The sequence below is a fragment of the Hypanus sabinus genome, chromosome 3 (assembly GCF_030144855.1).
Source record: "Hypanus sabinus isolate sHypSab1 chromosome 3, sHypSab1.hap1, whole genome shotgun sequence".
Taxonomy (NCBI): domain Eukaryota; kingdom Metazoa; phylum Chordata; class Chondrichthyes; order Myliobatiformes; family Dasyatidae; genus Hypanus; species Hypanus sabinus.
The window spans coordinates 38,753,834-38,768,181 of record NC_082708.1 but is presented as its reverse complement, the minus strand read 5'-3'; the positions used below and the strand labels follow the sequence as shown (position 1 = coordinate 38,768,181).

Sequence of the window (14,348 nt, the reverse complement as noted above, 5' to 3'; positions counted from 1 at the left end):
AGTTTGCTTGGAATTACAGTATTGGAGACGGAGCTGTAATTAATAAACATTAGGCTGAAGTAGGTGTCTTTATGGTCCAGATGTTCCAGAGATGAGTGTAAGAGCCAGGGTGATGGCATTCACCTTGGACTTGTGTTGCTGGTAAGCAAATTGTAGTGAGTTGAGATTGTTGGAAGGTTGGAGTTGATGTGTGCCATGACCAGCCTCTCAAAGCATTTCATGGTGGTAGAAGTCAAAGTCACTGAATGGTAGACGATGTGGCATGTGATCTGTTTTTCTTGGGTACTGGGATGATTGGAATTTGCTTAAAGTAGGAGGAAACCCTAGCCTGAAGCTGGTTTCAGAGATTGAAAGCTGGGAGAGGTTAAAAATGTCTGCAAATACCCTTGCCACCCGATCCATAAAGGATCTGAGGACATGACCAGGCCCTATGCTTTCCGCAGGTTCACTCTCTGGAAGGCTGATCGTACACCTGCGATTATGACTGTAGAGTCTGGTGTACTGGATCTGTCAGAGTGTGTGATGGCATACTTGTTCTCTTCAGTGTGAACGTGCATAGAATGCATTATGCTAATCTGGAAGGGTTGTGCTGTTGTTGGCATGCTGCCTGACTTTGTGATTCGTAATAATCTGTAAGCCCTCCTGCAGCTGATGTCTGGACGGACTTGATTTTGGACTGGTACTGTCTCTTAACATCAATCAGGGCTTTATGGAGACCCTATCTTTTTTTTTATAAAGATCAGAGTTAGGTCACCTGATTTGTAAGCTGCAGACCTAGATTTCAGGACAGATTGTATCTGGACCTATGGCGAATAAATCTACCCCATCATATGCAGTGCTGTAAGATTAATGAGAGACCATGGCAATAGGGATCACAACTTGATACAATTCTGGGTACCATTTGAGAGTGAGCAGCTTGAGTCCAATCTTTTTGTCTTTTACTTAAAAAAAAGGAAATACAAGGCAAGGTCAGTAGATGAAAAATGGCAGATGGTTAAGCGGCTCTTTCATAATACTTAGCCGAAATATATTCCGATCAGATAGAGAAATTTAATGAATATGGTCTGTGATTAACAAAATAAGGTCAAGGAAGATATTAAATTAAACAGTTATAGATAAAAATGGGGAAAAGGTTTTAGTACAGACTAGAAAGGCTAAGGAGGGATAAAATTAATTATCACTGGCAAATAACATCAAATCAAACAACAAAAAAGTCTGTGGATATTTAAAAAAAAAAGGATGAAGGTAGCTAAGAGTGGTACTCCTGAGAAGTAAAACTAATGAATTACTAACAGGAAGCTTGGAAACATCAGAGAAGTCAATACTTTGCATTGGTTTTCATGTTGGAAGACACTAAACACATCCCAAAGACAACAGATGGCCTGGTTTCAGATGAAAGGAAGAACTTGTAACAATAGTAATCACTAAGAACAAACTATTGAAAAAAGTAATGGGTCTGAAGGTGAGCAAGTCATTAGAAGCAGGTGGTCTACATCCAAAGTTTTAAAGGCAATAGAGCAATTAGTTGTAGATTTTCAAAACTCAATGAAAGCTTTGGGAGAGCAGGATTACAAAACTGTAAATATGGCACCATTGCTCAAAGCAAGCATAACGAATACATACTGATACTTAATCAGTCTGAGTTTTATAATTGATAACTGATCATTCAAACTCCATTAAAATTTGAACATAATATGGGTGGAATTGAACAATTGCATTTATAGATACTATTATAGTTCTACTCCTCTAGCTATGCTTAAGAATGTGTCAAAGCTTTTGAGATCTATTTTGTAACTGCAAATCTTTCACATATGCTATATAAATGCACATTTCTTGAAATGTAACAATAACAAAAATTACCCAAAGATTTAAGACTGCATTAGATTTTAATGATGAATATTTGTTAAGTGGTGAAGTTATATAGATTATATCATCAATCAAACTTTAATGATTTCATACTAGTTTTGTTAATTTGGTTTGAACTATGATAATGGATTCATTTATTATCCCACCCAACAAAGTAGCATAAGCTGATGACCTTCCAAAGTAATTAATTGCTAACAAGAATAAAGGAAATGTGATTACAATTATCGTTTGTGACAAAGCAAAATTGTTCTTTTGTTGAATAAAATTGGATTTCTTGTTATCAATAATTAATGCACTGTATTAAATGACACTTTCTAAAGTTGTATATATGTCAGTAGCGGTGTTGGGGGAGATAAGTAGATCCATGGATATAATTAGTCATAAAAATATTGAACATTGTGTGCATAGTTATAAGCAGGAATCATGGTAATTCTTGAACTTTGAAGTTCTTGAGAATTTACATCAATTTAACAGAAAATTTGAGTTTCTGGAGAAGTTCTGAACATTTTCTGTCAGATTTGCACTTGGAATTTACTAACATTGTGTAAGGAAATGAAATAATTTCTTTTTACTTTTGCAATACCTTTGAAGTTGCAAAGAACCAGCCCCAAATTGCAGAGATTTGCAACCAGTAAGTTAATAATGCAAAACCAACATCTGTTTCCAATATTATTAATTGTAAAAATTTTACTGATTATTTAGTATAGTAATTACAAATTGCTAAATAACTGAAATTTACAATTACAACAGTGAAATTGTAGGATTAAGGTGAGAGGGGAAAGATTTAAAAGGGACCTGAGGGACAACTCCTTCATGTAGAGATTGGTATGTGAAAAGGGGTGCTGGGGAACATTTAAAATTATCTTTGACTGGTACATGACTGGCTATGAGCCAAACCAGGCAAATGGGATGATCTTAGATTGGCATCTTGGCATGGATGAGTTGAGCTGAAGGTTCCCTTTTCTGTGTTGTGTTGCTCTGTGACTCTGACTAAATGATTAACATGTTATTTCAGACTTTAGTGTAGAAAAAATTGACAGCCCAGCATCATCATCATTATGTGCTGTGTCATATGACATGGGTGATCATGGTCTTAACTATGACCATGATTGTTCTTGGCAAAGTTTTTGACGGAAGTGGTTTGCTATCGCCGCCTTCTGGGCAGTTCTCTTTACAAGATGGATTGCCCCAGCCATTATCTATACTCTTCAGAGATTGTCTGCCTGGCGTCAGTGGTCGCATAACCAGGACCTGTGATAAGCACCAGCAGCTCATGTGATCCTGCTCCCATGGCTTCATGTGACCCCGAGCGGGGGGACGGGGGCTAAGCAGATGCGACACCTCGCCCAAGGGTGACCTGCTGGCTAGCTGAGGGTAGGAGTGCCTTACACCTCTTTTGGGAGGGATGTTCCTCCACCCCGCCACCCCATCCTGTCAGTATACCAATGATTACTCCTTAAAATGATTTAGAATATACTGTGGGAAGTGGCAGAATTTAGCCACTGTTGAGTCTGTAAAAAATAACAGATTTTTTTTTACGTTATCAATGCTGGCATAACTGTAGCAATCTTACTGTTTAATGAGTAGCTGAATCTTACAATATTGCCATTGTACAGAATAAATTGCCAGAGGACAATTGTCCATTGAAACGGATAGTCCAGTTTGTACAATTGTCCAATTACACACAGTTCAAGAAGAATTTAATAGTTGATTGATTTGCTAGTGGTGGAGGTGAAATTGTCAGTTACACTTAAGAGATAACTAGCTGTTATAATGGTAGGGAGGTTAGGGAGTGACTTTAAACAAGAGTCCATGTCCTACAAGATCTGATTCAGTTCTTTGATGAGGTCACAAAGATGATTGATGTGGGTAGAGCAGTAGATGTTGTCTAGATGACTTTTCAGAATGGTTTTAACTCAGTTCCTTATGGTAGACTGATTCAGAAAAACAATATGTACGGGATCCACGATGACTTGGGAAATTGGATTCAGAATTGGCTTGTTCAGAGAAGACGGATGGTAATGGTGGGAGGATATTATTGTAGTTGGAGGACAGAAGGTCCAGTCTCTCTTGTGAGCTGCTGCACTTTGAGAGGTAAAATGCAAGAGTTAAATATTTAATAAGTGGTGGGACCCTTGGGAGCAAGGGTCTTGCCACTTAGTATTTATTTTAAGAGGAGTCCAGGAAGAGCTTCCTGAAAGTGGCAACACAAGTGAATAGGGTGGTAAAGAAGGCTAATGGCAAGCTTGCCTTCATTGATGGGGGTGATGGGAGAATAAAAAGAGAGAACTTGTGTTACAACGGTGTAAAACTTCTGTTAGGCCAAATTTGGGGTATCATGTAGTTCTGGTTGCCACATGAGTAGAAAGATATGGAGAGGATGCAGAAGAGTTTCAGCAAGATGACGGATAGGGACTGGTTGGACAAACTTGGATTGTTTTCTCTGGAGCATCTGAGGCTTGAGGGGTTACCTGAATGATGTATGTAAAATTACGTATTGTATACATAGTGTAGGTATTCAGAGTCTTTTTTTCCCCTGATCATGACTTTAATGTGAGCTGGGAAAAGTTTGAAGTTTATGTGGCAAGTATTTCTGCACAGAGAGTGGAAGGTGTCTGGAACCTGCTGCCAGGGAAGATGGCGGAAGCACATACAACAGCAACTTTCAAAAATAATTTAGCAGGCACGTGAACAAATAGGCAATGGTGAGATGCAGACTACATGTGGGAATTCCATAATATTCTGGAGTTATGGAATTATGTGGAAGTTAGATGTTATTTTTAAAAAAGCAGTTTTCAAAAAATAACTTCACAGTTTAAATTCCACTGATACCTTAAGGTCATTGAAGCCAATACATTGAGTGCTTTTTTCCTGGGAATGCCTGCAAGAATATGAATCTCAGGGTGGTGGTATACGACGACATACACAGTACGTACTTTGATAATAAGTTTACTTTGAACTTTGAGTTTTTGATTTTGTATCATTGTAACTACACAGCACAAGACAGAAGATGCATGTTTACTTTAATTAGCCCTCATTGAAATTCTTGTGATGAAATTGGTGTCAAATTTATCATTTGTATGAAATTTGTTGTGGCTGCAGTATAGTACCAGATATAAACATTACTGTAAGTTACAATGAAGAGCTATATTAAGCAGAGAGAACTCATGAAGTGGTGTTTATTGGTTCATGGACTATTCAGAAATCTAATGAAGAGGGGATGTATATAAAATTACTGTATGTAATGTATAGATAGGGTAGGTAATCAGATGGTAATTATGAGAAGAAGGCATGTCCTGGATGGTGAGTGTCCTTGTTAATGGATGCTTCCTCCTTAAGGCACTATCTCCTGAAGATGTCCTTGATGTTGGGGAGGCTGGCTGAGTCCACAACCCTCTGAAGCCTCTTACAATCCTGTGCATTGGAGCCTCCATACCAGACGCTGATGCAACCAGTTAGAGTGCTCCCCACTGTACATCTGTAGAACTCTGATAGAGTCTCTGCTGACCTATCAAATTTCCTCCTCATGAAGTATTGCTTTTGACTTGCTTTCTTTGTGATTGCATCAATGTGTTAGGCCCAGGATTGAACCTCTGAGATGCTGACGCCCAGGAAGTGAAACTGATGACCGTTTCCACTGCAAATTCCTCAATGATGAATGGTGTGTGCTCTCCCAACTTTCCCTTCCTGAAGTCCACAATCGATTGCTGTTGCTAAGTGTAAGGTAGTTGTTGCTACACACTCAACCAGCTGATCTATCTCAATTGTGCATGCTTCCTTGTCACCATCTGACCTCCTCCCAACAACAGCAGTGTCATTAGCAAATTTATGAATGGAGTTTGAGCTGTGCTTAGCTACATAGTCATTGTCAGCGAGGAGGAGATATTATTACTGTTCTGTACTGACTGTTGCCTCCTGTTGAGGAAGTCAAGGATCCAGTGTAGAGGGAGGTACAGAGGCCCAGGTTTCGAAGCTTGTTGATTAGTACTGAGGGAAGGCCCTGAGTGATCATTTCCTCTATTAACTAAATTGAAGACACATCACTGATTTAATACATAGTTCAGGGCATGTCTGTTTTGTCATTTGATATTCTGGTTGTTTGTACTTTCAGGGAGCTATTCCTCAACACCATAACAAATGAGGTATAGCATATTTTGCGTATTTGGTGTTTTGTGCTCACAAACCCTCAGACCAGCTACTAGGATTTGAATATTCAAAGGAGTCTGGGATTTGGGATATTAATTGAGGTGTACTCCCATTGTGAATATGTAATTCTGTAAATGTTACCATACTACAATGAAAATGTTAAAGTAAGTAATTTTTGAGATGACAGTTAATCATTTATTGTTCTTTTTGTATTAAAAAAAGTATAAAACATTCCTGTACTTTCCAGATGGGGAGAGGAGAAATAGAATCCCCAGTAGGCCTGTTTGTGGTGAATAAAGACCTTTTACATCAACCAGCTTCAGCATCTCTGATGATTTATTTCGTAGTCACCTCGTATGTTATATATCCATTCTTACTCATCCATAAATATCCCCTTGTGAAGATATTGGTAAAGTTCAATCAACACCTTTTTATGTGGGATTTCAGTCATGGGCACAAGAATGCCATGTCATTTGTTACAATACTTTTAGTACTTTATATGGTGCTATTTTCAAAGTGTGTGCTTTGAATTGGGAATATTCATTGAGAATGGGTTAAAAAAAAGTCAACTGTAATTGCTGAAAATGTTTGAGAAAGAACCTGCTGGAAAACTGAACTAATTAGGCAGCATCTGTGGAAAGATAAACCTTTACAGCTTCGGGGTTGGAGCACTAAGAGCGCATTATGTGAAATTCCTCAGGACATGACTGAAATTCCACATAAAATGGGTCAATTCATGAGGTAATGGAATATATATATGGATAACGCAAAGTATTTGATTCATGCTGCTTTCATCAGGTCTTTCCCTATTTTTCCAACATTATGCAGCGAGATACTTCTTAAATGCTGTAAATGTTTTCACCTCTTCTACTAAGCAAATCTGAGCATTGATCAATCTCTGCTTGAATATTAAGTGGAACTACACTTTTGCAAGCTAAACTAACTGCTTTATTTGCAAAATAATGCTTTTTAAACAGCAAAGCTTCCTTTGGCAGTTTATTCCGATTTCAATACTTTCTGCTGAAGGGTCCAGGACCTGAAATTAACTGCTTCTCTTTCCACAGATGCTACATGACATGCTGAGTTTCTCCAGCATTTTTTTTCTTTTCAAATCTTTTAATTATTATTATTCAAAAATAACACAGGTACATGGAAGTAACAACACTTACAATGCCTCAAAAAAAAGAAATTATCTTAAAGATTGAAAATTTTTGTGAATTAAAAAAAACCCTACTAAGCAAGAAAAGTGAGGAAAAAAAAGAAACCCATTGGGGGTACAACCCCGGAGCCATGTGTCATACAGAAAGCTTCTAAAACTAAACATCAAACTGCCAACAAGAAAGAAAGATATATCAGAAAAACAATTTACACTTAGATCGTGGAGGAAATCTATCAGTTAACTGAAATGATAATAACTAGCAAATGAGCCCCATCTCTTCACAAAATCAAATAAAGGTTCAAAGGTTCGACTTCTAATTTTCTCCAAGCTAAGACACAGCATCACTTGAGAGAACCGTTGTGACAAAGTAGGAGCTGATATTTCCTTCCACTTCAACAAGATGGCCCTCCTAGCTATCAATGTAACAAACGCAATAACATGTTGGTCAGACACAGAAATAACATGGATATTTTGAGGAATTACTCCAAAAAGCACAGTCAATTTATTAGGTTGTAAGTTGATTCTGAGTGCTTTGGAAATTGTAGAAAAGACTGACTTCCAAACTCTTTTAATATAGAACATGACCAGAACATATGTGTCAGTGTAGCTATCTCAGTTTTACATCTATCACAATACTTGTCAACGTTGGGAAATATTTTAGAAAGTCTCTCCTTCGTCAAATGTTAACAATGTACAATTTTAAATTGAATCAGTGAATAACTAACACAGATTGAAGAAGAGTTAACCAGCTTCAGAATCCGCATCCAGTCCTCCCATATAAAAGTCAAACTGAGTTCCTTCTCCCAATCCTGTTTAATCTTAAGTAAAGGACGCTTATCCCATTGTAATTGTAAATTATGAATTCTTCCAATAAAACCTTTCATCGAAAGGTTCATATTCATAATAGTATCCAACAAGTCAGCCACCAATATGTAAGGAAAATTACTTAAATACGTTTATATTTTTGTAAAACATGTCTAACTTTTTGATATTGTAAAAAGTGTGAATATGAGAGAGAATATTTATCGACTAATTGTTCAAAAGACATCAATCTGCCTTCTTTAAATAAATCTACAAAAGAATTAATACCTTTATTTTTCCAAAGTAAAAAAATCGGATCACTCCAGGAAGGTTTAAAAAAGTAATTACGATAAATTATACTACAAAGTTTAAATTTTTTAAGATTAAAAAAAATAGTAGAACTGGAGCCAAATTTGTAAAGAGTGCTTAACCACAGGATATAGGTTTAAATTAACAACTTTAGCTAATTGTATAGGTAGAGCAACTCCTAATAACAAAGTTAAATAAAACTGTTTCACAGCTCTCAGTTCCAGGTCTACCCAAATTGGCCGATCATTCCTATCACCCCAATATAACCAAAAGCACATATATCACAAATTAACAGATTAGGAAAGCAAGTATATTGCAAATCAACATTCTTAGATTAGGAAAGCAAGACCACCATCCTTTTTCAACTTTTGTAAATGACATTTACAAATTCTTGGTCTTTTATTATCCCAAATAAAAGATAGAATAATAGAATCAATCAGATCAAAAAACTTCTTAGTCAAAAAAACAGGAATATTCTGAAATAAATATAAAAATATTGGTAAAATCATCATTTTAACTACATGAATATGACCAACGTGAAAATGTAAATGGGCTCCATCTACTAAATGAGTACTTCATAGAGTCCACTAAAGGAGGAAAACAGGCTTTATAAAGATCCTTATATTTTTTAGTAATTATGACACCTAAATATCTAAAAGAATCCGTAACTTTAAAAGGGATATTATCATGTATGGAGACAGATTCATTTAAAGGAGGTATTTCACTTTCACTAAAATTTATAGTACAGAGGGCCCATATGTCAAAAGACAAATTAGCGCATAGTTTTTCCAATATAAGCCCTATTTGTGACAGATGCAATGCTGAGGTGGCTGCTCTAACTCATATGATTTGGTCCTGTGTAAAGTTAAATAATTTTTGGAGGGATGTGTTTAGAATTTTATCAAAAGTTTTAGGTGTGGATTTACAACCCAATTCACTTACGGCAATCTTTGGGATCATTCCAGAGGAAACAGGTCGAGTTCCTGCTTCTGCTCAACATGTGATAGCCATTTCAACTCTACTGGCCAGGAGAGCTATCTTGTTATACTGGCTCTCTGTTTTTAACTGGCTCTCCTCCATTATGTCCTGTTTAAGTTTGGAGAAAATTAGAAGCCGAACGTTTGACACATCTTTTTTTGAGCAAGTCTGGTGACCGTTTATTCAATATTTTCATATTATTTGATTTTTTTTTAAGGAAAATTTTTCCCTGTCTGCGAAGGTTTGGAGATGACTGGAAGGATGTTTTCTTACTTCTTTTTTCTAATTTTGTCCTCAAATGGACTGCCCAATTTTTTTTTTGTTTTAGGCTAGATTAGCCGGGGGGTGGAGTGGTTTCTTCTTATTAATAAAATTTCCAGTCTTTTTTTTATGACTTGTCAAGAGGAGTTGTGATTTATTGTTTATATACTATATACAACAGCTTAAAATTATACTTAATTGACCTTGACAGTATTTTTTGTTGTTGTTTCTACATCTTTTGTATTACTTGTTTGCCATAACTTCTCTGATTTGTAATTTTTTCTCTGTTGGAAAATTAATAAAAAAAAGATTGAAAATCTTTATCCTTTTTAAGAATTAAAGAAATAGAAGCCTCATAAAAAGTAGAGGGTAAATCACTTTTCACAAAAAAATCTTTAAACATCTCTAACATATATGGATGTAATGATGAGTAGGTTTTCTTATCTTTTTTTATTAATCTCTCAATGAAATATCCAAATAGCCTTCATATATATTCTTTTCAAAATATGAATAATATACAGATAATCAAACAGCTTTTCAGATAGTTCATTCAGTAGTAACGTCAGTGACGGTGACCGGTATAGCCTGGACAAAATCCAGTGCGGCTTTTGGGTCAAAGAAAATGCATGGAGAAGAATTAGAAGGAAAAACTTTCATTCTTGTCGGGTAACTCAAAGAGGGAAATAGTTTCTTATCATATGCTTGTTTCATTACCAAAGCAAATCTTGATCTTTGTTCCATTACTTCTTTCAGAAAAATCTTCATAATAACGGAGCTCAGACTCATTGAATCTGAAAACTCACTGTTTTCTTGCCTGTCATATTATTTGATCTTTAATTTTAAAGTGATAAAAACAAACCAAAATAAATCTTGGTCTGTTTGAATCTTTAAATTTTGAAGTAGACACTCTATGTGCTCTTTCAATAGCAGGCAGCTGTGATAAAATAGTCAGAAACAGAGTATGAAAGAGCTTACCAAAGTAAACCGTTAACTGTCCATTTTCAGCTCCTTACAATCCAATGATTCGTATATTGTTTCGGCGAGACCTAGTTTCCAGGTCTATAATCTTATTTTGATATTTTTCCAAATGGGTTGTAGTTTCAGACAATTTTTGCTTAGTTAACTTCAATTCCTCTTCATGTTTAGTAACTTGAGTTTTCCCAGAAATAACTTCATTTCATTATTATTCTTTTCCAGTTGATCTTTAATTGCCTTATTCTGATCTTGAATTGATCTCAAGTGTCCGAATGATATCTTCAGCCCATGATGGTATTTCATCAGATCTTTCCTTCGTCATCTTTCCTTTTCCATTACCTTTGTCAGTAGGTTCATGCAGATCCTTCCCACTTCTCGTAGACATAGACATATTACTCCCCTTCAAGAATCAGCAATTAAAAATTTTAAATTCAAAATTTAAACTGAGGGGAGAGAGAGAAAACTAAGCAGCACAAAATTACTGCTACTCCATCGACAGGCAGAGGCGGTCTCCCAGCATTTTGTTTTTAATACTCACTGAAATCACCTTAGAATGTTTGCCTAATCTATCAATGATCTGATGATGTCTTTGATAAATTTAGATATTATTTATTTTTTATTCCAACATTTAAGTTCTTTATGAATAAGGTGAATTTGTTTTAACAGTTACAATCTTTTCAAGGATGAGTCTGATTTGCAAAACTACTGTACTGGTTGTACAGTATAGGCTATATAGGCTATATTAATCAGATAGAAGAAGATATAATAGAAGGAATTGTGCTCAGTTTCAGATGATTCTCAAGTAATTTGCAAATATTCATATTAGAGATTTATTCTGTTTCCTATTAGTGATATTAGATAGCTATACGTAAAGTTTACAAAAAATGATTTTGAATAATTTTTCAAGTTATTAACATTATATCAAGGCAATGATATATTAGCACAATGTCATTTTACTCTTAGTGTGACTCTTGTTTTACAGAACTGAATGAAGTTGTCTTTGTCATTCAAAGCCAAAAGCAATCTTTCCATGCAAGCCAAGCAACAAAGCTGAAACAAGACATCTTACTGCAGTCTGAGGCCTTTAGTCAAGTAAGTACCTCAAAACAGCATAGCTACAACAATCCGTTCTGTGGTCATTTCATTGTATGTGTTAAAAGGATGAACTGCAATTTTTCAGATTCTGTTTATGAGTCATGTCACATAGCATAGGCGATCATGGTCTTTACATGGCTGTGATTGTTCTGGGCAAATTTTTCTACAGAACTTGTTTGCCATTGCATTCTTCTAAGCAGTGTCTTTACAAGATGGGTGACCCCAACCATTATCAATATTCTTCAGAGATTATCTGCCTGGCATCAATGGTCACATCACCAGGATTTGTGATTTTCACCATCTGCTCATACGGCCAACCACTACCTGCTCCCATGGCTTTAAATGATCCTGATCGGGGAGCTAAGCAGGTGCTGCACCTTGCCCAAATGTGATCTCAGGATGGCAGAATAAAGGAGAACCTTACATCTTCTTTGGTCGAGACACATCTCCACTCTGACCCCTTTTTTTTTCAGATTTAGTTTATTTAAATCATAAGATTCACCTCTGATTTTATTTTATGTAATCTGGGTTTGACTTTGTACAGAAGAAAGATGAATTAGGTTACAGGATATTTAATTTGGTTCGTTATTACATGTATCAGTGAAAAGCTTGTGCTCATACATTTCAATTCTTTACACAATGCATTGAGTTAGTTCAAGGTAAAACAATAACAGTGCAGAATCAAGTGTTACAGTTCATGAGTTAGATTGTGAGGTCAAAAATCCATCTTATCGTACTAGGAATTTGATGTGGTATAACATCGTTTTGCTGATATGTTGCTAACAAATACAATATCCTTTTAAAGCAAGTTAAAACTAAGGTCTCTAGACTAAAACAGTTGCTGTCCTCTGTGCCAGAGAGTCAGCTTCAATCCAGACATTGAGTGCTGTCTGGGTATAGTTTGCATTCTCTCTCTGTGACCATGGAGTTTTCTTCCAGGTGACCTGGTTTCCTCCCTTATCTCAACTGCATGTTGTTTAACTATTTAATTAAGTTGCCTCTATTGAGTAGACGAGTGGTAGGATTGGGAGAGAGCTGATGAGAATTGGGAAGATTAAAAATGTTTTTAATGTAGGAATTGAATTGAACTGACTTTATTTCTTACATCCTTTATACATCTTTCACCTACATGAGGAGTAAAAATCTTTTGTGACATTGGACCCTGAATGTGCGATGTGCAAATTAGTAATTTGCTATAAATAGTATGGCAATTAGGATGGTATTTGTAATAATACAGTAAGATATACAACAGAACAGTCAATATAGCTTAGAAATACAATTGTGTCAGCGTGAGTTAATCAGCCAGATGGCCTGGTGGAAGAAGCTGTCCCGGAGCTTGTTGGTCCTGGCTTTTATGCTGTGGTATCGTTTTCTGGATGGTAGCAGCTGGAACAGTGTGGTTGGGGTGACTCAGGTCCCCAATGATCCTTTGGGTCCTTTTTACTCGCCTGTTGCTGTAAATGTCCTGAATAGAGGAAAGTTCACATCCACAGGTGCACTGAGCTGTCTGTACTGATCTCTGCAGAGTCCTGCAATTGAGGGAAGTACAGTTCTCATACTAGGCAGTGATACAGCTAGTCAAAATACTCTCAATTGTGCCCCTGTAGAAAGTCCTTATGATTTGGGACTCATGCTGAACTTCTTCAACTGAAAAAGTTGAAAAAGGGGTTGGTGTTTTCTTCACCACACAGCCAGTACGTACAGACCACGTGAGGTCCTCAGTGATGTGGATGCTGAGGAACTTAAAGCTGTTCACCCTCTCAACCCCAGATCCATTGATGTCAATAGGAGTTAGCCCATCTCCATTCCTCCTGTAATCCACAACCAGCAACTTTATTTTCTTCACACCATTTTGTCAGGGTGATGACTTCTCTGTAGGCTGCCTAATTATTATTTGAAATAAGGCCAATCAATTTAGAATCACCTGCAATTTTAATTAGCAGATTGGAGCTGTGGGTGGTAACACAGTCATGGGTGTGCAGAGAGTAAAGGAGGGGGCTTAGGACACAGCCCTGGGGACTTCCTGTGTTGAGGGTCAGAAGTAAGGGAGCCCACCTGCTGGCAATGTGACAGGAAGTCCAGGATCCAGCTGCACAAGGCAGGGTGAAGGCCGAGGTCCCTGAGCTTCTTGTCAAGCCTGGAGGGAAATATGGTGTTGAATGCTGAACTGTAGTCCAAGAACAGTATTCTCACACAAGCATCCTTCTTCTCTAGTTATCTTAGGATGGTGTGTAGAACTGTGGCTATTGCGTCATCTGTCGATCGGTTGTGTCGGTAGGCGAATAGTAGGGGGTCCAGTGTGGGTGGTAACATGCTGCAGATGTAGTCCTTGACTAGCCTCTCAAAGCATTTGTGTAAATGATTGTTGACAGTACGGGCATGGTGGTCAAAGAGCCTATTTCCATGTCATTACTCTATGATCCTCAAAAAGAATAGATGGCTCAGAAGGTTTGGATTACATGTATGTACACACCAGAAATGCATTAACAAAGGCAGAGGAGCTTCAGGTGTATTTAACGATGTGTGATCTTGGTCTTATCAGAAACAGCTTTATTATCACTGATGTGAAATTTTTTGTTTTGAGGCAGCAGTACTGTGCAAAGGTGTACAGGTGTCCCCCATTTTTCGAACGTTTGCTTTACATCAACTCACTGTTACGAAAGACCTACATTAGTTACCTGTTTTTGCTAACAGAAGGTGTTTTCACTGTTATGAAAAAAGGCAGCGTGCGTGCCGAGCAGCCAGGCTCCTCCCCCGG

General features: G+C 37.0%; 1 protein-coding gene across 2 annotated transcripts in view; it reads left to right on the top strand.

The window, feature by feature from the left end:
• b3glcta (beta 3-glucosyltransferase a) overlaps positions 1-14,348 on the top strand; it is a 190,201-nt gene that overhangs the window by 14,045 nt on the left and 161,808 nt on the right. Inside the window, exons 3-4 of one of the 2 annotated variants that reach the window (XM_059964118.1) lie at positions 5,444-5,527; positions 11,478-11,587. In XM_059964118.1, the coding sequence (XP_059820101.1) occupies positions 5,491-5,527; positions 11,478-11,587 (147 nt within the window). In that variant the 5' untranslated portion in view covers positions 5,444-5,490. The remainder of the gene's footprint in view (positions 1-5,443; positions 5,528-11,477; positions 11,588-14,348) is intronic. The other variant, XM_059964117.1, reaches the window with a different exon arrangement.